Source organism: Mustela nigripes, chromosome 9 (assembly GCF_022355385.1).
Source record: "Mustela nigripes isolate SB6536 chromosome 9, MUSNIG.SB6536, whole genome shotgun sequence".
Taxonomy (NCBI): Eukaryota; Metazoa; Chordata; class Mammalia; order Carnivora; family Mustelidae; genus Mustela; species Mustela nigripes.
The window spans coordinates 11,501,702-11,527,337 of record NC_081565.1 but is presented as its reverse complement, the minus strand read 5'-3'; the positions used below and the strand labels follow the sequence as shown (position 1 = coordinate 11,527,337).

Below are 25,636 nucleotides of genomic sequence, written 5' to 3'. Positions count from 1 at the left end.
AGCTGAAGGCAGAGACTTTAACCCACTGGGCCACCCAGGCACCCTTCAAGCTGATTTTTTAATGACTCAACTCTTTTAATAAGAGCTTTTGTTAACAGATTTTTACATTTTTTTTGTCCAAGTACCAAATTTAGATGTTATTAGAAATACTTTTTCACGTTAAAATCTGTCACTGTCTCTGCCTAAAACCAAAGTAGAAACTAAGTATGTATAATTTTAAAGAAAAATTCTCCCACTCCCCCAGCTGATACTTGCTTAATATCAGATGTTTTTCCTGTTTATCTTGTCTTTATTGGACTATATAAGGTCTGCCTTTTCTTTTAGTTATTAGTTCTTTTCTCACCTTCAGTGTCTTTACTGTTTTTTAATTTTGTTTTGTTTTTTAATTTTTATTTTCTTATGTGTGTACATGTTGGGGGATGAGCCTGGATGTAATCACTAAGTCTTTTTTTGTGTGTGATACATTTGAACAGTTTGTATTTAAATAACCTTTTCATTCTGACAAATTTATTGCAGCATTTGATTGCGTTTGGTTTAAATACCAATCTGGCTAGTTCAGAATGAAAAAAAAAGAAAAGTATATTTTTAGATTCAATTACCTTGGGCCTTGGCAAGACAGTGCATTTAACTATATATGGTATACGGCTGATAGCAGAGGAAGCATAAGCTTTTGGTGATTGTGTTGAAATTGTTTCATAGTAAATGTTCAGATAAGACAATAACTAATTGTTATGTTTGTAAATTAGTTGTACATGATTTCAGAGGAGATATGTTTTGTTTTTCTCTTAGAACAGAAAAGCAGTTACAAAAAGACAAGTGGTCTACTTTAATGAAAGAACTGTCTTACACCAGAAAGGATATTTAAATTGTTCATGGATCTGCGCACTCCCACATTCCATTTTGGAAAGGGTTTTCTTTAAGCGTTATTGCTTGATGGATTTCTTTTTGAGCCTTTTTAAGGGCTTTTCCTTTTTACTTGAATAATGGTCTTAGTGTTTTTAAAGATTGGGAAAACTTGAATTTTTGTACTATAAATGCATTGTCCACTCTTTGAACTTGAAATTGAAGTAACAGGGTTACAAGTTCCCAGACAGCAGAGTGGTTTCTGGGAGTGTTTCCTCAGCCTTTCAGGTTTGATTGAAAAATCTGTGCAGTGGCTTTGTGGGAAATGTTTTAATTTCACTGTGTTTTTGTACCATAGAAGACTTGTGAAATAAATTATTGGCAAACCAGAATTTATTGTTATATGAGCAAATTATGGTAAGATTAAGAATGGGAGAATTGTGGCATTTATGATTTTTTAAAGTCTTCACAAATTGCTCTCTGTGTTGTTTTCGTATAATTTTTCCATTTCAGGTTGAAGGAAACCTAATTATTTTATATTAAATGTACACATTATTAATACATTCTGCAGATCTTGGCATTATCCTAGTCATTTCTTATAGTTGCAAATGAATCATTAGGCTTTTCTTCAAAATTTGGGTGAAGAGTGCATCATGATAAGATTAAAAGGAACTTTGAACTGAAAATAAAATATGTAGGTTTCTGTTTCAAATTAACTAGTTTTCTAAGGGCAAGTCACTTCTCTGAGCACTTAATTTCTTCTTTTTTTTTTTTTTTAAGATTTTATTAATTTATTTGACAGAGATGGACCCAGCGAGAGAGAGAACACAAGCATGGGGAGTGGGAGAGGGAAAAGCAGGCTACCCGCTGAACAGGGAGGGAGTCCAATGCTGGGCTCAATCCCAGGTCCCTGGGATCATGACCTGAGCCAAAGGCAGATGTTTAACGACTGAGCCACCCAGGCACCCAGCACTTAATTTCTTCTATAAAAGGAGATAATCTCCTCATCCCTCATAGGGTTACTTTGACAATTGAATTAGATATGGATTTAACTTTGTGATGTGTTTTCATTGCAAAGCACTTCACATAAGTACTATTATTTGTATTTACCATGGTTTCACATCTGAAGAAGTCCACATAAGGATATGGTATCTCCCCCACATTAAGGTCTTAGAAGCTCGGTGTGGGTTAGCAATCCCAAATTTGGGAAGAGAGGCATGATAAACCCTCCACCTTCTGAAAACAACAGTAGCATTAAATTCAGTATAAAACTATTTTCATTTACTTCCTTTACTTGTCTGTAAAGTCTCTGAAGGCAAGAACAGTGTAGTATCACTTCAGCTCTTTATCCCCAAAATCTAACATGGGACCTGGCTCAGAGCCTAAGTTCTGGTCAACTCTACAGAATTAATGAATGATTCTTTCTTATTATTACTTCTAATCACTGATATTACTTCTAGTCATTATAGAGCAGTGGTGTTCAAAAGGTGGGTCAGAGCCTATAAGCAAGCAGTCTTCTCTTTGCTCAAGGCTATTCTTAATTCTAAATGATAAAAGATATCTTTTTAGGACCAAAAGACCAGTGTGGGAATGTGCGTTCTCTGTATGCCAGCTCCCACTCCTGGAAACCCTGTAGCATGGGCCAAGGGAACTTATGGTGGTGCTGTCAAACTGCCAGTTTCTCCTGGCCTGGATAAGGAATATGTACTTGGATAATGGCACCTTCTTGGCTCTGATTCCAGATAAGGTATGCCATAAAAATCAGTCACAAGGAAAGAGGAGGTAGAGCCTAGCTTGGTGACTAATTCTGTGGTTTTTCTTTGTCTTTCAGTCTTTACCAGTTTTCTAGTTTTGTCTTCCTTTCTTTTTTTAACATGCTGTCAGTCATCAGTTTGGAGGGATGTGCTTTAGGTGATACGGCTTGGAAGTGTGGAAAATTCTATTATGAAATAACAGTGGCTTTAGGAAAAGCTTAAGAAACAGTTAAGAAGCCCTTATGTAGCAAGCTGTGCTATATGCCAGTCATTGCAGTTAATTGGCAGAGTTATAAAGAAGAATCACGTGATTCCGTTCTTGTAAAAAAAAAGTCTGTGTATTAAATAATCAGTTTTCTTTTCCTTCTGTGCTTCTAAAATGCTCTCAGTCACCTTTAAATCTTCTAACCAGAAGATAAGGGACTGATACTTGAGGGTCCCCAAACCAGTCATGTTACCTGCCCAAGTCACTTTAAGTTGATGCCTGTCAATCAGCCAATCCCACCTATCCATACAGACAGTGTATTTCCAATTAGCGTATTTACTCCTCTTTTACAGTTAGCCAAAGATCACTGGTCTTTTGAGAAAGGCATCTTACATAATACACAGGCCCAAACAAAACAAAACAAACAAAAATCGGAGGAAATAGAAACGATGCAAGTCACAAAACTTTTAAAAGTAAATCCAGTATATTTTCCAAATATATTTTCAGAGAAGCTTTTACATCTGTGAAAAGAGAGTAGGTTGCCATTTTTTTAAAAAAATGAACAGGAAGAGAATAAGAAAGAGCTCTTGAGATTTAAAGTATAATCAGGCATTTTTAATTTTATTATTATTATTTTTTAAGATTTTATTTATTTATTTGACAGAGATCACAAGTAGGCAGAGAGGCAGGCAGAGAGAGAAAGGGAAGTAGGCTCCCCGCCGAGCGGAGAGCCTGATGTGGGGCTCTATCCCAGGACCCTGAGATCATGACCAGATCTGAAGACAGAGGCTTAACCCACTGAGCCACCCAGGTGCCTCTGATCAGGTATTTTTTAAATCAGAAAAGTTGGAAGGTAAAATTAAAGTAGGCTGGATAATGAAACAAAAGATGATAATACAATTAAAAACAAGACAGAGATGCAATAGAGGAGGCCCAGTATCTGGCTAACATGATTTTCAGAAACAGAATGGAGGCTGGGGAGGAAATGAGGAAATTCTCAGAGAAATATCAGAAGAAAAATTTTTAGAACTGAAGGATATGAGTTTCCATAATGAAAAGGACCAGGTTGGTGTATGAAAAAGACTCTATGATGGTAAATCATAAAATCTCAGAACACCAGGGATAAAGGAAAATCTTAATAGCTCCTTGGTCTGGAGTAAGAATGGGAGAGTGGGAACATGCTAAGTACAGAGATCTAAATAGCACTGGACTTCCTGCCACATTGAAGCAAGGAGATAACTGGGAATAACTTTGAATTTTTGACAAGTGTTGTTTTTTTGGTTTTTTTTTAAACCTCGAATTCTATACCCAGTCAAACTTTCTTTCAAGTGTAAGCGTAAAAACCCATTTTGAGATATGCAGGGTCTCAAAAATATTTACCTGCCTTACATCCTTTCTCAGTGAGTTACCAAAAGATATGCTTCCCCACAACAATGGTTGAAATTTAAAAAGTGGAAGATAGACAAACCAGGAAGCGGGGGCTCCCAGCACAGGACGGAGGGGAAGAGAATTCCCATGATGATGGAGAAGGAAAGCCGTGGGGTATTAGCTGTGCAGTAGACCTAGACAGCAACTTATCCAAGTTGGAGTAGAAGGAAGGAGGACACTAGGAAGTATGTCTTTAGAAAAAAATAACTGAGAGGAATTTACACTTCTATTTATTTTTTTTTTTAATTTTAAAATTTATTTATTGAGAGAGAGGTGTGTGTGTGAAGAAGGGAAGAGAGGGAGAGAGAGAATCCTAAACAGGCTCCATGCCCAGTGCAGAACCCAAAGAGGGGCTTGATCTCACAACCCTGAGATCATGAACTGAGCTGAAATCAAGAGTCAGACGCTTAGCTGACTGAACTGCCCAGATGCCCCAGGAATTCATTTACAATTTGGGGAAGAATTGGTGATAGATATACATAGAATATTGAGAAAAATGGAGCAATTAGTAACTGTGCAGACAAAATGGAAAATTAGGAAAGGAAGTCTAGTTATGATATATTCTGTGATTTAGCTATGAGCAATATTGATTTAACTAAAAATTGTAGCAAAATTACATTGAGAGTCAAGGAAGAGAAGTGCGTGTGGCAGGTGGTGAGTTTGGGGACTATATCGGGTACAGTATCATCTTCCATACTAGAAAGTCTGAACACACACACACACACAGAAAATAGCAATTTAAATATATTATTTATATATGTATATATATATAATTATATTTAGATATGTATTATTATATTTAGAAATAGGAAGAAAGAAATCAGCCAAGAAAAAAGAAAAAGGAAAGGAAGAATTGGTTGCTTCTGGGGAGCAGGGAGCAGGATGGGAGGAGTGAGGGGTCTAGGGTCTGCTGTTTTTCTTTGTAAGCTTTGTACTGTGACCTTTCCAAATAAGTAGGTATATTATTTTTTACAAGAAGCATAAACCATGTTTAGGAAAAGGCAAAGAAATTTCAGCAGAAGTAGAGGGAAACCATAAAGCATGGGTTTAGAACATACTAAAGTAGAAAATGAGAACCTTATAGCACTCTGTTGTCTCTGGTCCTATATAGAGCAACTTCCTATTCTTATCCTCCTAGGAAGACAGGCAAAGGGGATATATTATCCCTCTTTTACAATTGTGGAAGACTGTTTTGGGGACTGTAAGACCTTTTTGATTCCAATCTACTACATCATCATGATGCATAGGTATCTGTTTGGGTCTTTTTACATTTTTTTAATTTTGGTTTTTACCAAAGAAAGATAACAGACTTGAAAGCATCTTCTTTGACATCCTGGGAAGGAAATCATGAAAACAAGCCTGTGTGTGAGTGTGTGTGTGTTTGATGAGTATATGTATACTGGTATGCAGGTGTCTATAGTACAAGACAGTATCAGATGGCAAGTGGCAATATGAGATGATGAGTGGAACGCGAAGTACTATGCAGTATTCATAGGTAAGGAGATGTGTTTAGATGACTTTCCTTAGAAGGCAGTATATGAGATGGGCAAGGTTCTGGGAAAAGTAAGATCTCTGTAGTGTTATCTCAGCCCACCCCTTGTAGAAGGTTGCTGAAAGTATCCAGCTGGGCAGAGTTTAAGGAACCTAAAAGATCTATAGACAATAGACTAATAAAGTAACGTACAATTATCAAAGCAACATATGACACGAGAGTGCCCTTTGCAGAGTAAAAAGCACATCTTTATGTTACATTACCATAATAGAAATCACTTAATGAAAGATTTATTGGTTTGTTACAAAACGATTGTATTGGCTTTGAACAACATTCAAAAGTAAGTCTTTTCAAAGTCAAGCTTTAAATTCTGTGTCTGTCAGCTTTTAATAAAAACCTGTTGAATTAGTAAATTAATATTTCGGGGAGAAAGCAGAAGTTACAGCATTAAACAGCATGATTTCTTTATGAATTTTTTTCCAGAAAGACTGGGGAAATCCCCATTGCCAAAATCAGTTATTTATAGCTAGACCAGAAATAAAAAAATTAAAAAGGCCATTTGTGGGTCTCTATCTTCATTGGCCCTTGGGGAGCAGAATCTGACTCAAAAGTCTTTTTCATTTTTAAAAGTTCTTTTTCTTCATGACATAATATTTGTAGTAATTGAAACCCTTCCTACTTAGACTATGTTACCGTCATGAATTGTTAACATCCTTGAACCGAGGATGTGTGTTGTATCCTACGGAGCACTGGAAATGAAGTTAAAACAATTTAGGTACTTATTCTGGCTATTTGAGTTATGATGATGCCAACACTAAAGGGGTTGATTTAAGATCAGATGCATGTTACATTAATGTAAAGATCTTTATGTTTATATTCTTGGATCACTTTTCTCCTAAGATAAACAGGAAAGCAATGAAAAGAGCATGGATTTTGGAATCTCTAGCCCTTGGTTCTCTATTCTATAAAATGGGCTTACTCCCCTTTTTGTTAGAATTATTGTGAAATTCAGACACTATGCATTTTAAGTATTAGAATTGTGCATAGAAATTCAGTAAAAAATTGTTGCTATTATTTCTTTGTCACACAGAGGTCAGAATCTCCCAGTAACCTCCAGGGCTTGCTGCAAACTGGAATGTACTCCAGAGGAAAGCCCTGGGTGAATGTGGAGTGACCCATCCTTTTTTGCAGAAATCATAAACCCTCAAGTACTGCCATAATGATTTGCTCCATCAGTACCTTGGTATTTTATGTATTTTGTCCTGCTTTTATAGTATGTTGTACTGGAGGATTACTCCTGTGCAATTCTTAGACATTAAGGTACATGCATTTAGATGTACTTCATTAAGGAACAAGTCATTGAGGCTTAGAATAAAAGCTTTATTTAGTAGGTTAGAGGTAGAAAGGAAATTTGGGAGTGCAATGGTGAAGAGGTATCCCTTTCATTGAAATTCAAAAATGAGTTGTACTGGGAAAAAATGAAATCATGGCAAGGGGTGTTTTAAGCTTCAAAGAGCTCTGAATGAAGAGGGGTCATTTATGCACTTAAGAAATAGACCATGTTGGGGGCTGGGTGGTTTTAGTGGGTTAAGCCTCTGCCTTTGGCTCAAGTTGTGTTAACTTATGTGTTAATTGTGATAATTGTGTTAACTGATCTCAGGATCCTGGGATCGAGCCCCTCTCTGCTAAGCAGGGAGCCTTCTTCCCCCTCTCTTCTCTGCCTGCCTCTCTGCCTACTTGTGAGCTCTCTGTCAAATAAATATATAAAATCTTAAAAAAAAAAATGAAGAAATAGAACATGTAATATGTAGTGATGAAAAGTATGTGCTTGAGAGGCAGACTTGAGTTTGAATTCTAGCTCTGCCAGTTAATAACTGTGAACCTACGGCAAGGTATGAAATCCCTTAGTCTCTGTTGCCTTACTTAATAGCACTATTTCATGCAAGTATTAGGATTAAATGAGCTAATGCATGTGAAGCTCTTGGCCCATAGTAAGCATTCAGTACATGTTAACAGGTGCTGCTATCTTCCTTGTGTAAATACAGCAGCGTGGATGAACCAGAGGTTTCAAGTTGAGGTATAATGCAGAGTAAGGTCAGAAAGATAAATTGCGGGGGGGTCGGGGGGGCGCCTGTGTGGCTTAGTCAGTTGAGTGTCCGCCTTTGGCTCAGGTCATGATCTCGGGATCCTGGGATCGAGCCCCACGTCAGGCTCTCTGCTCAGCGGGGAGTCCACTCCGTCTCCCTCTACTGCTCCCCTTAACTTCTGCACGCACTCACTTGCTCTCTCTCTCAAATAAATAAAATCTTTTTTAAAAGGAAAGAAAGATAGATAGATAAATCGGGACGACCTAGTCTGGAATAAATGGCTAGGGATTTGATTTTAATTAGGAAGCGGAGATGGACTTAAGATTTTTGAAGAGGTAAATTACATAATATAGAATCCTAAAGTCACAAGGCTAGAAAACCCCTTAGAGGTCTCAATCTAAACCCTTCCTTTCACAGATGGGGAAAGGGAGACCCAGAGTGGTGACTTAATTAGTTGTGGAGCTGGGACTCAAGCTCTGCCCAGTCTTACACCTCCCTTAGGCTCAGTCATAGCCCAAAATAAGCCCAAAGGATTGTTCAACATTTGTCAAGTGCTTAAAAAATGGGAGTTGCTAGCAGGTTTGGGGAAAAAAGGAAAACAAGTACTCAGATTTTGGTGTGTTATTAAATATTTTCCATTGGCACTTTGAACCAAACCAATTAAGATTCAAAAAATCTTAGTTCGAAAGTTCTGTTGATGACTGGCAGCCACCTCAGAAATGTTTGTTAGGGTAAGTGAAAATACATGACATGGGTGGTTCTAGAAAGCTTGCATGGCTATTTATAGTACTTGTACTGCTGTTGAGATTAGAGGGCAAAGTTTTTGCTTAAATAAAATTGAAGATCACTGCTTGTCCACTATCTTTTAAAAGTGCTGTTTCCCAAGAACTTTAAATAGAAAAACATTTAAAAAACTTAATTTCAGGAGGGCTCTTACACCTATGTAGAAAGGCATTACTACAAAGTGCTAATAGACTTTGGTTAGTATTATACCTTTGTGCAGATAAGTTTTGAGTTTTTAGGTTGATAAAAAAAGATCTATATAGTTACAACTTTATACATTAATGGTGAAATAAGATAGCTTTTAAACATTTAAATATTTCTTGGTAATTGTTTCTTAAGATTAATTTTTTAGGGAAATATTAAAATCTCAAACATTTTTCTTATATATTGGGGCTCAAGGAAACATTATTTTTGCCTGAAAGCTATATAAAAATATATAACTAAAATAGATATCAAAACCCAGAACATATAGTGTGAGAGTTAAGTATATGAATGCAGACCTCTTCTAGATTTCTTTTTTTTAATATTTTATTTATTTATTTGACAGAGGGAGATCACAAGTAGGCAGAGAGGCAGGCAGAGAGAGAGAGGAGGAAGCAGGCTCCCTGCTGAGCAGAGAGCCCGATGTGGGACTCGATCCCAGGACCCTGAGATCATGACCTGAGCCGAAGGCAGCGGCTTAACCCACTGAGCCACCCAGGCGCCCCTAGATTTCTGAATGCAGTTCAGTAGTTCACAGATGAAGGTATCTGTGATTAATATCATTCAAACACAGATTCTCAATTGTGTTAACTGTTAGAAGAGCTGGGAACTCTGTAGAGTTGTAAAGTCATATTAATATATCTAGCTATTCTGTAGTTGCTATATATTTTTGCTACTTAATTCTCTAGCTTAGAAGAAACTAACTTTAAAACTGAGTGTTTGTTAAGGATTATGAAATACAAATATTTTCTTAGAAATCATAATTTGATTATTTGGTTATATAAAAATATAGCTTGAGGAATGTATCTTGATCATGTGTGTGGTATATCATGAATGGGTGATTTTAAGAAGATTTGGTTCTGGACATAGAATGCTTTATAAAACCTTTAAGCAAATAGTGCAAGTCAAACAATAGAGTCTTTATTAAGCTGTACAAAGAAGGCATTTGATACATGATCTTACTCAGTAATATAATTGAAGTAAGTATTTGGAAATTATCACAGTTATCAGAAACAAGTGTTTGGAATATGCCTTTGTATTTCATAGTTTTGCTATTTCAAATTTAGCTGACTCATCGATTACCTCCCCTCCCAGCTTTTAATCAAAATGACACTTTTTTGTGTTCACTTTTGTCAGGTAACAGTTCATGAGTATTTCCTGCTTCTTGGGCCTCTCCATGATGGATTACTATGAAGAAGAAGCAACAATAACAAAGCAGGAAAAGGTTGACAGTGCAGTTAGCATTTATGCCTTATCTATACATGATTTGGGACCATTTTGCCAAACATTGAATAATTTTCCTGTGGGAAACTTGAGCCCTAAAAGGAAATGAACATAGCTAAAAGACTGCATTTCACAGGGGACTTAAGTTTATTTTTAGAATGGCACTATAATGCCATATTTGGATTGAAACAATGTGATAGCAGTACATTATTTTATTAAAAAGCTATCTTTTCTGAAAAAGTCATCTGATTTTCTGTCATACTGTATGGGATAGAATTAACATAAGAAGTATATAATTGTTCAGCTAACAAGGGCTAAAGTATGTATTAAAGTAAGAGGCACTTGCTTATCTGGCAGACATTACTGGAGCCTTCTTTCTGAGTCTGCTCTGTATAACATTCTCTGGCAGTTCATTGCCATAGTACATGGTTGTCTTTTTGTTGTGTATGTTTATAGTAAGTTTTCTTTATTGGAAGGGAAAAAGAGAGTAAAGAAACATTAGTAGCATTGGGCGTTGGTATAGTTATCTAATTGTCTTGAGATATAAGGGCACTTTCCTAAATGAGACAAAAATAGAGAAATCCAAATGGGTTTTGTTTCTGAGAAATGATTAAAAAAAGAAAAAGATGATTAGCAAAGGTATTTCATACTGAGCTCTACAGTGTTCTGGTTAACATTATTCACAGGAGAAAAAAAACAAAAACACTTACTGCGTCATTTATATTATATGTCAACATTTTTCCTGCTGCCTGATTTACCTCCTTTATAATTTCATTTGGGTGAGATAAATTATGATGTTGGTAATATACAGTGGATTTCTGAATTATGTACTAAAATTGCAGATCCCCCACAGGGCGCTAAGTCCCAAACAGGAAAACCTGACAAATACACATTTTGTCCCTTGGCTCTCTCCCAAAGTTGGAAATATGCCACAATCATAAATCTCAAGTCTGATGGGAAAGAGCCACCACTGATATACAAGGTCTTATGGTTAAGATATATGTTGGAATCCAACTAGCATTTAGGGAAAATGCCTTTTCTTTGAATAACTTCTAGAAGGGCCACATGTTGATATTTTCTTCACTTTGTTTTTGTGTTTAAGATCATTATATATATTTCTCTGTCTGCATGTTGTTCTCTGTCTGCATGAAGGGCCTCAGTTACTTCTGTTTTAAGCCCACTGAACAACCCTTATCCAAGAAAGCACTTCCATATGAGTTAAAAGAAAAAGCATATTTTCAAAGTCTCTTATGTCAGTTTTAGGTATAAGAGCTAGAAGACAAAAGCCTTTTTTTCATATGTTAGGAACTAGAAAGGTCACTCACTACTGAAGGGAATTTGCTCACTTTCACAGTATGTTTGTCTAGGTTAAGAATGTGAGCTAAAACACCAGAACAGTTGGGTTCCAGGCCCAGCTTCTCACCTTTCAGGTGATTTAACTTCTTCCCCCGTTGTCAGAGGGTTAAGATGGGTCGTTCTGTCTGTGTGATCGATCTGTCTATACATAAAGCAGTTAAAACAATGGCAGCAGATCCATCTTAGCTCTTGTTATTGTTGCTTAATTATTTTTAAATCTCTAAAAGCAAATTTGTCAGTAAAAAATGAGTGGCCCTGAACCTTAGCTGTTTCATATATCCCTTTGAGAATTCATTTATTCAACAAATACCTGATGAACGTCTACCATTTGTCAGACTCTTATAGGAGTTGTAGATGGCACATGAAAAAAACAAGTCTCTGCGCTTATGAACTTACACATTCTAGTGAGTCTTAAAATTCCTAAACATCCCTCTTATAAAAATACATGCAAAGCATCGATCGCATGCAGTGTCAGAGAATTTATGGTAACCTGTAAGTCTGTTTACTAAGTCTCTAAACACATCTCAGGAATCTTCAAAATTTCAGAAATCTCTAGGAATATCACAGATACCTTCTTTTTATTTTGTCAGAATTCCTGTGTGAGGCATTCTTTAAGAGGGTTATAGTATTTGATTTTTTAAAGACAAAGCTATTGTTCAAGAGACAGAATAATTGTTACTGTTTTCCTTAATCACCTTTTTTGGTTACATCAAATTAGAAATGCTTAGATTTAACATGATCAATGGAAATAAAATTTCCAGATTTTTCAGATTTTTGTAGGACCATCTTGGTCTTGTCCAAACATAAGAACATCTATTTTCACTGGCATAGAAGTCTTATTCTTTATTTTTTAACTTAAGCAAGTCTGCTGTTTCCAGAACATATATAATTAAATAACAAATGATGAGAGTTACAGAGCTAAGAGAGAATGATTATACCTCAAGGATGTTTTCAGTCCTCATTTATTCCCTTATAAACATGTAGCACCCCTTCAATTTCTTTTTTCTTCTTTTGAGTTTTTATCCTAGGGGATTTTAAAAATTAAGTCTTTAAAATTCATTTCTTACAAGCTATAGCTGACTTTAAGAGCAAGATATAATCAAATTTTTTTTTATTTCTGTAAAAACATGTAAAGATAGAATACGGTATAATAGATTTGAGTGAGGTTTTGGTGGTTTCTGTTTTATTTTGTTTTCTTAAGTGTTACATGATGGCTTTTAACAAATCATTTATTAACATTACACACTAGTCCCAAGATCTTTCTTTTTCTTTAGGCAACAAGCTACTCTGGAAATAATAATCTTCCCTGTGTTGGTTATTTCTCATGGCAGCCTTCCACTGTATTTTCTTTGTTTGGGTACTTTCCTTTTCTTCCTGCCATTCTTAGCTTTCTATTTTTCAACTTGAGTTTACAAAGGGTGTGTATTCAAAGAGTTTCCGCCAGTTCCCAGTACCTTGTTAATCCTGAGAAGTTATCCAGTGGGCCAATTCTCACAGTAAGATATAAAAATAGTTATCCAGAAGAATTACAGAATGTGGTACCACTGTGATTTGAACTAATGGATGACTTTCAAAACTTCAATGGAGAGAAGAAAACAGCATATAAGTATTATTATTTCCTTAGGGTTTTCTCTGCAGACTTTTTTTTAGAACTTTAAAAATTAAATAACAAAGCCTCACCATCGCTTTATATCGTAGACACTAAAAGGGCGTAACAGTTCAGGCCAAGAAAGAAGTCATCTATAAATCTGTCACATGAACAGAACCTACTTTTGATTACTAATAAACTTATACCCACAGCATTCATTTCACCAGTTTTATTCCACATATTCTGTTCAGCATTTTATTGAGTGGCTAATAAGTGCAGATCATTATTGGTATGTGAACTTGGGTGGCTTAACCTTGCTAAAAGTCCAAATTTCCATATTGTATAAGGAGATAATGCCATTTCCATTTTTTTCTTTTAATAACTATATTTAAGAATTGTTTTAGATTTATAAAAATTGTGAAAATAGTATAAGATGTTCCCATACCCTGCATGTAAGATGTTAACTAAACATCTTATGTTTAGTAAACAATATAGTTGTATTAATATTAAGTGAAATCTATATTTAGGGGTTTTTTTTTTTGAAGATTTTGTTTATTTGAGAGCTTGAGAGAGCACAAGCAGGGAGGGAAGTAGCAGAGGGAGAGGCAGGTTCCCCGCTGAGCAGGGAGCCTGATATGGGGCTCTATCCCAGGGCCCCCAGGATCATGACTCAAGCTGAAGGTAGCTGCTTAACACACTGAGCCACTCAGGTACCCATATACTTTCTTTAGTTTTGCTTAATTTTTATCTAATGCCCTTTCTTTGTAGTGGATCCTATTCAGGGGTGCTATATTACATTACATCCTCGTGTCTCCTTAGGCTCCTCTTGACAGTAACAATGTTATATACTTTAACTTGTTTTTGATGATTTTGATGGTTTTAGGGAATACTGGTCAGGTATTTTATAGAATGCCCTTCAGCTGGAATTGATCTGTTTTTCTTATGAGGTTATGAGTTTTGTTGATGAACATATAGGTAAAGCACCATTTTTATCATCTCTTATCAAGGGTAGGGACGATCACCATGACTCACCACTGTGATTTTGACCTTGATCATCTGGCTAAGGGCATATTTGTCATATTTCTTCACTGTTAAGTCAGTTTTTCCCCTGTCCATAGTGTATTCTTCTCAAGGAAGTCACTCTGCACCACTCAACACCAGGAATGGGCTTCCTCCAGGAAGGCAGTGTGTCTGCATACGTTACTGGGAATTCTTCTGCATAGGCTATTTGTCTCACCCCTCCCCATGCCTTTATTTATTTAGTCTTTTGTTTATGTAAGTATAGACTCATGGATTTTTGTTTTATACTTGGATTATAATCCAGTACTACTTTGTTTATTTTAATTGTTCCAGCTTTGGACATTGGGAACTCTTTTCTTTGACTCCTCTTAACCCTCTGACAACAACATACATGTTGTTGTGTGTTTGTTTTCTTCATAGTCAGGATACAGGGGAAGCACTTCTTTACTCTTCTGGCACTTCTAGATAGTACAGGTTCATCTTATATCTCCTGCCCCAGTCTTAGAAACAATTATTTCTCTAAGGAGAGGTTCCTTTTACTGGTAACTGTATCAGAAACCAAGATCCTGGCAATAGATGTGCTCACTGCTACTGGATTTTATTGCTTCTAGATCCTCTAATCAACTGACCAAGCAAGGAAATACCTGTGCAGTATGCCTTTTGATCAGTCAACATGTGGGTTCAGCAAACAGTGCATTGGAATTAGTATGGGCTGGACTCAGTAAACTTTATATGTAGTTCTTTGCAACTTTAGATACAATTATTAGTCATACATAGACTAGAAGAAGGGTAAGACAAGTACATATAAAAGAGTCTTTCAAAACAGCAAGATAATTGCTGTAAGGGTGCTACTAATAATGTGTGTACACTGATTGGTGCACTTTTCTGGAGAACAAATTGGCAATGTAATTCCTAATCCAAGACACAAGGCTTAAATGCTGAATCTTGGGGGAATGATAAAATTGTGGGAAACTGTCATTCCCTTAGGAATCATGGCTCTACTTTACAGCCTTGTTTATAGCAAAAGAAATATAACAGCCTGAATATTCCAAAGTCAGGGATTTAGCATAGTAAATTATGGTATAGCCCTGTTACAGGTAACTGTGCATTAAAAATGGCAGGGTAGATAATTGTCAAGTGATATGAAAAGATGCTCACAATGTTTTGCAGGTAGTAAAACTAATTATCAAAACAGTATGAACTTTTATAAAAATAATTACATAAAAAACACATATCCATCAAACATTAGCTATAGTTATTTCTGAGTTGTGAAATTATCTTTTTTCTTATTTCCTCCCAGTATTATCATAAGAAGAGAGTAAAATAACTTTTATTAAAATAAAAGGGTTTTGTTACTATATGAATAAAACAAAAAGTTGGATTTTTTCTTTTAAAATGCAGTATGGTGGGTCACTTTGGTGGCTCAGTTGGTTGAGAATCCAACTCTTAATTTCAGCTCAGGTCATGATCTCCGGATCATGAGATCAAGCCCTGCATCGGGCTCCATGGTGGGTATGGAGCCTGCTTAAGATTCTCTCTTTCCCTCTGCCCCTGCTTATCCTACCCACCTACCACCCTCAACCCCCACTCACACTTGCGTGATAAACGACAAAATGCAGTAAAGTGTATCATTAATGTTGTTATTTTTGAACAGCAGTGAGTAGTCCCATTTGGCAGGAGTATGAGAAGGGGCAATAAAAGAGATTTAGATGTTAGTATGACGTGTTAATTCTCAGTATTTGTTTTGTGAATAAGCTTTAAATGTACTGAGATTTTAGAATATAATTTTTAATGAAATTATTTCCAACAATGTACATATGTATTCCATTATATTATTATACCATAATTTATCCCTTTTTCTGTTGATGGACATTGGGATATCTAGTTTGGGGCTGTTACAGATACGGTTATTATGAACATTCTTAACTTTTTTCTTTCTTGATTGTATGTTTTTGGTTCTCCTACGTAATATTAAGGATGAGAATTGCTGGGTCTGGGTATATGTATGTTTGACTTTACAAGAAACTGCTGTGTAATTCATCAAAGTGGTTGTATCATTTTATACCTCCATTAACAACAAGCGAGAGTTCCAGTTGTTTCATATCCTTACCAACTTCTGGTATTTTCTTTGTATTTTAGACAGTCTTGTATGTTTCAGTGCATATGTTTATAATAGCTGCGTAGTAAATATGGTATATATGATTTCTGAGCATTGCTGATTGAAATGTAAGGGACATATACCACCATATTTCCAGGATTTAATTTAAACTTCTGCTACATTGGGGATACAGAAATATATAGACTTTGGGAGAACTGACTTCTGTAAAATGCGGCAAACATTTTTAACGTTCATTATTACATGAAAAGCGTGTATGTTCAAAGGGATATACATTTTAAGTTATTGCAGCTTATTTGTGACAGAATTTATGCTTGTAAAACATGAAACTAATCAACAGCATGTCAGTATGTTTAAAATCATTACAAATCTCTGTTCATGTTGCCCATGAAAAAAATTACTGTGATACATATTTAGAGCAGGAATTGGCAAACGGTGGCCCAGGGACCAAATCAGGCAATGCTTCTTGTTTTTGTAAATAAAGTTTTATTAGAAAACAGAGTGCTTATTTATTTACATATTGTCTGTGGCTACTTTTACTCTGCAAGGGAAGAATTGAGTAATTTTAATGCTAAATGACTTGCAAAGCCAAAACTATTTGCTATCTGACTCTTAACAGAAAGAGTTTGTAAAATGCTAATACTGCATACTCATAGGACATCTTAGTTTTCTTCTGGAGAGTAAAGCTCTTTTTCTTGGGATGAAGTGACAGAAACATAAAACCAGTCGATGGAGGAAAAAACCCTCTTCTGCCATAACTTTGGTAATTTTCAGGACACATATCAACTGACAGTTTTGCTATTCCCTGTTCTTCAGTCTTTTCTAAGTTGATGATGTCACTCTTCTGATACAAACTTACTAAATTCATCATTGTTAGAATTTCTTGATCATCTTTGTACAGCTTGACTTCTGGCAAGTCAAATGGATTTAATCCCAAGTTTTTCAGCGTACTTTCTAAGACTAGATATTTTAAGTCAGTGGTTGACCATAGACCTCCCCAATACATTATTATTGTTGAGGCTTTGAATTTTAGGATGTGAATTTTCCAATGCAACTTTTCTCAAGGGTGTTTTACTCCTTAATTCTCTGATGACTCCCATGATCAATGGATGAAGGATGGCAGAGTAATAGGACAGACCAGTTATAGAGTATTTTCCTATCCTATGTGCATTTGAATTTCCAAACCATATTTCTCTAATAACTGTGCCTTCATCTTATCTTCATTACCAATCTGATATGACTGATGTAACTGGCATAGTCTATTTTGAAGTTTTCCATATCCCTCTCAATTCTTAATAGAATTTATTTAACCTTCGTGCTTGTGTTAAGCCACAATCTGTCACTCTCTTAGAATGTTTCAGAACTTACACTGTTGTTTCATAGAATTTCTAGAGTAAATGCATCTGACATTTTCTTCAAAAGAATTCTCTTTAGAGGTGCAGATACAATTCAAGAATAGAATTAACAATTTTTCAGAATAAGTTTTTGTAGCTATTCCAAATATAGATCAGTGACATATCTGTTCATCACTTTGGGAAAGCTTTGTCAATGTGAAATTCATCTTAGTCATTGTTTTAATGTTTCCAGTCTCCCTTCTCTTTTTCTTTCAAGCTCCAAAATCTTTCAGAAACTGCATTAATGCTGCTTCGAAATTATAATTCTGATTTTCCAAATTGTCACTATATTAAATAACTCTTCAGAGTATTCCAGGTAATATAGCCCTCTTTATCAGTGCACAAGAAATCATTCTCTTTTGGCAGACATTTTGGCTGGCTATTTCATTGTGGTTTTAATTAACTTTTTCATTTACTTATTTGCTGTTGATTTATTTTCTTTTATGAAGTGTCTGCTCAAATTTTTGTCCATTTTATTAGATTATCTTTTTTTGAGTTCTAGATATATTCTAGAGACAGTTTTTTCACAAATCTGTACTACTGACTATTTCTTACTTAAATGGCATATTGTGTTTTATTTGTTTAATTAAGTTTATTATAATTTCACTATTAACTACAGTGTTATATCAGTTTCAGGTGTACAGTATAGTGATTCTGTACATTGCACAGTGCTCATAATGATAAGTGTATTCTTTAATCCCCATCACCTGTCTCACCCATCCCCTCTCCACAACCCCTCCAGTAACCATCAGTTTGTTCTCTGTAGTTAAGAGTCTTTGTCTTGGTTTGTCTCTCTTTGTGTTTTTCCTTTGCTTGTTTGCTTTGTTTCTTAAATTCCACTTATGAGTGAAATCATATGGTGTTTGACTTTCTCTGACTGATTTATTGCTTAGCATTATACTCTAGCTCCATCTATGTTGTTGTAAATGGCAAGTTTTTATTCCTTTTTATGGCTGAGTAATATTCCATTTGTGTGTGTATATCACATTTATATTACATACATGCATACATGTACAGGTATACATGTAGCATATCTCCTTGATCCATTCTGCTATCAGTGGACACTTGGGTTGCTTCTGTAATTTGACCATTGTAAATAATGCTACAGTAGACATGGGGGTGAATGTATCCCTTTGAATTAATGTTTTTGTATTTGAGGGGTAAATACCCATTAGTGTGATTCCTGGATAGTAGGACAGTTCTATTTTTAACTTTCTGAGGAACCTCCAAACTGTTTTTCCCAGTGGCTACACCAGTTTGCATTCCCACCAATAGTGCACAAGGGTTTTTCCTTTTTTTCCTCATTCTCACCAACACTTGTCGTTTCTTGTGTTTTTGTTCTTAGCCATTCAGACAATTATGAGGTGGTACCTCATGGTAGTTTTGTTTGGGACTTTTTTTTTTCTTTTAGTTTATTTATTCATTTAAGTAATCTTTATATCCAGGATGGGGCTCAAACTCACAACCCCAGGATCAAGAGGTACACACTCCTCCGACAGAGGCAGTCAGCCGCCACTCTCATTGTAGTTAAGATTTGCATTTCTGTGGTAATGAATGATGTTGAGCATCTTTTCATGTGTCTGTTAGCCCTCTATATGTCAACTTTGGAAAAATTTCTGTTCATTGTTCCAGTTAATAAGGGTCTTTCCTGATTACGTGGTGCCTCATTCGCATGGATCTTGAATTAAACGTTAGCATTAGAGATCCTGGTTTGGGTAGGGCTGTTGACTACATAATGTTGCCATTGCTTAGTCCTGTGAAAGCATTTGAACTTTATTAGGTATGTTTATCAAGCGTTGACTGACTTTATGCCCTACATTATGCTGGGCTCTGTGGAAATTATAAAACCGAATCACAATTTCTGTCCCTATGTGAATAGTTTTATAGGGAACTTAAGATAAACAAAAGTAAAAATATATATTCTAGGAACCTTGTGTGTGTGTGTGTGTGTGTGTGTATTCTGCATATCACTAGTGATTGTGTACACATGTGTGTTCAGAGGATAGCCCCAGCTCTCAGCAGTGCTGGAGATTGCTTCTTTCCACTTTTATCCAGCCTTTTCTGTATCCAAGTCAGACACTTGTAGATGCTTTTTATAGATTTAAATTTTATGTATACATTTAATGTAACCCTTACTACAACTTTATAAGGTAGGCGATATTAGTCACAGAAGATACAAAACATACCTAAAGTTATACAGCTTAAGAGACTGACCCAACTTCCAGACCCAGATACATGTCCCTCTAAGCTGTGCCCTAGGTTTTAAGACCTTGAAGTAAATATGGACTTACATCATTTTCATCACTTAGCTGTATATCGCTAAAGTAGGACTGGGAACTCTTACTACTTTAAAGGGCTAGAATCATCTTGGGTTTCTCATTTGTATGAGCATCCTCTTTTATTTTTCCATTTTAAAATCATCTTTATTCAGTTGTAATTTAAAATACATGAATTTTAAGTAAATGATTCAGTACATTTTAACTACCATCGTAGTTGTGATGGATAATAATACTTCAAAAAGTTCTCTTCATATTGTGTGAGAATCAGTTTTCTCCCTTTAACTCCAGCCTCTTCCAAATACTGATCTACTTTCTATAACTTAAAATTTTGTCTTTATAAGAACTTCATACACCTGGATTAATGGAAAATAATCTTTTGTGTCTGGCTTCTCCAGTCACTTAGAAAATGCTGTTGAGATCCATTCATGTTGCATACATCAGTGACTTTTATTTCTGTGTAGTAGTATTCCACTATATAGGTTGTACCACAATTTTATTTATCATTTCACCCATTAGAGCACTTTCGTATTATTTCCAGATTGGGTTAGTATGACTAAAGCTGTGACCATTCAAGTTCAAGTCTTTACATTTATTCATATTTTCATTTCTCTTGGATAAATATCTAGGACTGGAATCACTGAATTATATGTTAAGTGTATGTTTAACTTTATAAGAAACTTCCAAACCATTTCCAAAATATTTGTACCATTTCATGTTCCCCCCAATTTCTGGGAGTTCAGTTGTTTCACACACACCCTTTGCCAACACTAGCTATCTTGGTTCTTTTTAGTTTTAGCATTTAGTTAGATGGATAGTAGAATCTTATTGTGGTTTCAGTTTATATTGTTCTAATGACAAAGATGTTGAGATTTTTTTCACATGCTTATTTACCATCGCTGTCTCTTGCCCTGTGAAGTATCTCTTCAATCTTTTACCACCATTCCCCCCTTTTTAAAAATCAGTTGTTTGCCTCTTTATCTGTTTTAAGAGTTATATGTTCTGGATACAGCACCATTATCAGGTTTTATAGGTATTTTGTCCTGGTCAAGGTTAACATTTTCATGTTTTTACCAGGTGTTTAAAGAGTACAGTTTTAAAGTTTTAATGAAGTCCAGTTCACTTAATTTTTTTCTTTTATGATTCATGACTCGTGGGGACTCCTAGAGATAGCTTTACAGATCCCTTTCTGTTCAGCGTTTCCTCTCCAGTACTCTGACCTACAAACTCTAGCGGCCTTGCCCTTTCCATATCCCGCTCTTTTCTCAACTCAGGGAAATACTCCCCACCCCAGCTCTGTTTCAGTTCCCTCTCCATGTGCTGCAGCCTGGAAGCTGTCACCAGGCAATAACTACTGTGGTCTTTGGTCTCACCTTGGATCTTGTCCTTTTGTCAGAGAGCACCATTGTTCTGAGTTGCCTTAACGGTTAATAACATAATAAAAGTGAGTAGTATGCCAGTAAAGCTCTTTGGGAAGCAGTTTGGCAGCATCTCTGAAAGTTTAAATAGTTTAGTCATCAAAAAAGAGCATAGGCTTTAAAGTTAGCTCACTGGGACGAGTTTGGGGACTCGTAGTGTACAAACTTGTAATGAGTAGTAAAAAGCCATAGAGATCTGATGCACAGTATAATGAATATACTATGTAATGTAAGAAATATGGCTGTAGTGGCAGTCATATTATAATATATAAATGTATCAGAGTAATAAAACACTGTACAACTTAAATTTATACATTACATATCAAATATATTCAATAAGACTTTAAAAATGTAAAGTTAGTTCACATCCCACAACTGTAAAATACTTAGGATCCCGGGAACATGATGACCCAAAAGACTGGAGAAATTACTGAACAAGAGAAAAATATCACTTTGATTTTTCATCTTGAAGCAGGAGTATCAGTCTCTTAGATGGTATGCTGATGTGATGTAGTCTGACCAAGGAGAATCAAGTCCATTGTTTTATGAAGACAATGCACTGTTAAAATAGAAGGTCATGTTTCTGTGCTCCCATTTTTTAGCATATGGAAACATGAAATTTAACAAGGGGAATTTATTAGGAATACCTGAATGCTTGCTTTGTTATTTAAAGGATTGCTGTGATATTATTGACATTTGTTTAGTTTTCTCCATTGGCAAAAGGAAGGGATATTTTCCTATAGCCTGTTTGAATCCCTTGACATTTGGTGATCTAGTTTCATATTGAGTAAACTGCTGTATGCACTTCTATACCATTTACCCTTACAGTAAACCCCAATTTAGGGACCTCCCTTTTCTTTTTGAGAACCTGGCATATGGGCATCATGCCAAAGGATCATTTAAAGCAGCAGTTTTTATACCCAGTTTTTCTAATGGGAGCACTTTACCTCCTTTTGAGATTAGTTTGAATATTTTCCTATGGGAACTCCCATTTTGGTTACCACATTTTCCCTCTTGCAATATAAAGGTCACAGCTGCACTTCTTGCAACAGAGATGGAATACATATGAGGTATATGCAGTAAGCAGGTTCCTTTTCTTCCATATTTTTCCTTAATACTTGATTTTGCTTTTGCTTGAATAGTTGGTCTCTGAAGATGCAGTAACTCTGGGCATGCACATGTATATGTATGTCCCTGCAGCTTTAAAGCATGTAAATGAGAAGTCCTTGTTGTATAAACTTACACAAATATGTACATGATTAACTACTAAACCTCTTTCCTAATGTTTCCGCAGGAGTCTCCCCAGGACAGTGCTATCACTCGGGATATTAACAGGACATTCCCAGCTCATGACTATTTTAAGGACACAGGAGGAGATGGACAAGATTCCTTATATAAAATATGCAAGGTATTTCACATCAAAAAAACAAAAACCTTAGGTTTTAAAGGTGATTCTGGTTCTTTGAAATTACACAGAAGGTAACTACAAAGTGTAATTTGTAATTTATGTTTAAGAAGGCAAAAAAGGGGGGTCCCTGGGTGGCTCAGTCGGTTGAATGCCTGCCTTTGACTCAAGGTTGTGATCCCAGGGTCCTGGGATCAAGCCCTGCGTCAGGCTCCCTGCCCAGCTCAGAGTCTGCTTCTTCCTTTCCCTCTGAACCTCGGCCCTGTGTCTGCGCTTGTGTTCTCTCTCTCTCAAGTGAATAAATAAAATATCTTTAAAAAGAAAAAAAAAAAGAATAGATTTTCTGAAATTGTGATGTCACCTTTAATTTTATGCTCTTAATGAACAGGAAATCAATTAGTCATAAAATGATAAGGTTTCTTTTACCCTTTTAATCAGGACTTGCAGATGACAGTCCCCTGATTCCATACGTATTATTTTTTTAGGGGGAAATGGGCAAAGGGAGAGAAAGAATCTTCAGCAGGCTCCACGTGAAGTGTAGAGCCTGACATGGAGTTTGGGATTCAGTCTCACAACCCTGAGATCATGACCTGAGCTAAAGTCAAGAGTCAGATGTTTAATGATCTAAGCTACCCAGGCAACCCCTCCCCACCCAGTTTTACATTTGAACTTTCAGAAATTGGCTTATGTTAAGAGCCTCTAAGTCCTGTAACATTGTAAACTCCCTTTGGTATTCCCATTATAAGTTATGAACTTGGGAGCTAAGACACATCCAACAGCAGGAAGTACTGATGCCTATCTAGGTGGACTTTTTAGCACTGCAGCATAATAAATGGTGGGAAATACTGATGTCTGTTCAAAAAACCTGTAAAGGAAATGTTCAATTCAGCAGTAGTGTTCAATTTCAGCAGTCAATTTTCCAGTAGATTTTGGTATTCAGAGCCATAAGGCTAAAAAGTCTTGGGACTTGGGACCAGAGTTCTTCAACCTTCCTCTGTCCTCAGAATCAGTCTTTAGTCTTTTCCCCCCAAAATTTATCAAGTACCTATTTAACATCTACTCTCGAGGAAGTACAGACTAGGCATGAGACATATCGTTAAGAAACTTGCATGTTACTCATTGAGAAGGTATAATTAACAAGTTTTAGGGCAGGCTGCTAATAAAGGGCACGTTCTCCAGGGATAAATTAGATGCTTCAACTCTAAGGACAGTTAGGTTGAGAGAAATGTTTCTTTAATTTCCACAAAGTTATCATTTCTTTTGTACTGCCCTTTGAGCATCCTTTTTTAGCCCCTTCCTAGTTGTGCTTCCCACGTAAGCAGCTGTTCCTCAGTGCAGAATTTCCTATGAAGAAACCCTGTGCTTACTGCCTCTGAGCCCTTCCTCCTGATCCCACTGCTCTCTAGTGTTTGTTTCACAATGATCTTCCTTGAAGCACGCTCTCCTCTTGACCTCTCGACCTCTGTCACCCTCCCAGGTTTGCTCTCAACCTTCTCTTTCAGCATTGCTGACTCCTTCTTTGTCTCTTTACCTGCTCTTAAAACAGAAGCATTCTCCTAGGTGCTCAATCAACTACTATATGCCAGGCATATAGTAGTTCCTGGCGCTCTGTACTATCTCCCTGGGTGACTCCTTCCATCCCCACAGCTTCAGCTTTAATCACTGCACAGATGTTCCCAAATCTGCAGTTAGTTCAAGGCCTAAATTTCCAGCTGTCAGTCAGTCTTCCTATAGGCGGTCCATTAAGTACATCAGACAAAAAGGTCTAAAGATAGAGTTCATTTAAAAACATGTTTTATTGGGACGCCTGGGTGGCTCAGTTGGTTAAGCAGCTGCCTTCAGCTCAGGTCATGATCCCAGCGTCCTGGGATCGAGTCCCACATCGGGCTCCTTGCTCGGCAGGGAGCCTGCTTCTCCCTCTGCCTCTGCCTGCCATTCTGTCTGCCTGTGCTCACTCTCTCCCCCTCTCTCTCTCTGATAAATAAATAAAATCTTTAAAAAATAAAAAAAATTAAAAAAAAATAAAAACATGTTTTATTAATGAGAATTATCAAATGTAATAAAAGTTGAATAATATAATGAATTTGTATATATCCCCCCCACCAGATTTAATATTTATGAACATAATACCCTAGTTGCTTTCTCTATTCCTTTTAAAAAATTTCCTGAGGTGGGGCACCTGGTGGCTCAGTCATTTAAGTGTCTGACTTTTGGTTTTGGCTCAGGCCATAATCTCATGGGTCATGAGATCCAGACCCACAGCAGGCTCTACGTTCAGCAGAGAGTCTGCTTGAAGGGTTTCTTTTTCTACCCCTCCCCTATTCACACTCCCAGGCTTACTCACTCGCTCTCTCAAAAACAATTTTTTATTTCCTGAAGTACTTCAAAGCAAATTTCAGGTATTATGAATCAGTCCTTCACTATACATCTCTAAAAAAATTAGATCGCTATTCATCCATAGCAGCCATCATTATCAATCTGGGCCATCCAGTAACCTTCCAGATTTCCCTAAATGTCTTTATATGTTTGGTGAGAATAGGATCCAGTAGTATCCATAATATGTTTAGTTGTTACTGCTCTTTTAATTGAAAACAGTCTTCCTTTTTCCCTCCATGCTATTGTCTTGCTGAACATATAGTCATTTCTCTATTAGTTTTCAGTTCCTTCCTTTGGCCACATTGAGTTTGATAGGATTGATGTCTCTTACAGCCCTTCTTCGGATCACTGCTGGCTACAGGCCTCTATCATATGTGCCAGCACTTTCACAAAAGCTGCCTTGCATTAGTCTCCCTCCCTTTGGGTTCTAACCTATTTATTATTTTCTCCATGTTGACCCCAGAATTGGATCATTTGTGGTGCCTCCACAAAAGCCTTTAGTGCTTCCTCCTAACCCACAGAATGAAATCAAAGTCTCTTACTTCATTTCCTGGTCCCATATTTCTTAGCTTAGCATTAAAGTCATTTTGCAATTTATCCTGCCTTAATTCCTAAACATTTTATGCTTCAGCTGCATTGAACTTCTCACTGTACTCTGGTTGATTTACAC

At 36.3% G+C, this 25,636-nt stretch overlaps 1 protein-coding gene across 5 annotated transcripts in view; it reads left to right on the top strand.

Moving 5' to 3' along the window:
• Positions 1 to 25,636, top strand: part of RABGAP1 (RAB GTPase activating protein 1) — a 154,046-nt gene that overhangs the window by 91,896 nt on the left and 36,514 nt on the right. For all 5 annotated transcript variants that reach the window (XM_059410852.1, XM_059410855.1, XM_059410853.1 and 2 more), the window contains one exon: positions 22,480 to 22,593. In XM_059410852.1, coding sequence (XP_059266835.1) covers positions 22,480 to 22,593 — 114 coding nt within the window. The remainder of the gene's footprint in view (positions 1 to 22,479; positions 22,594 to 25,636) is intronic.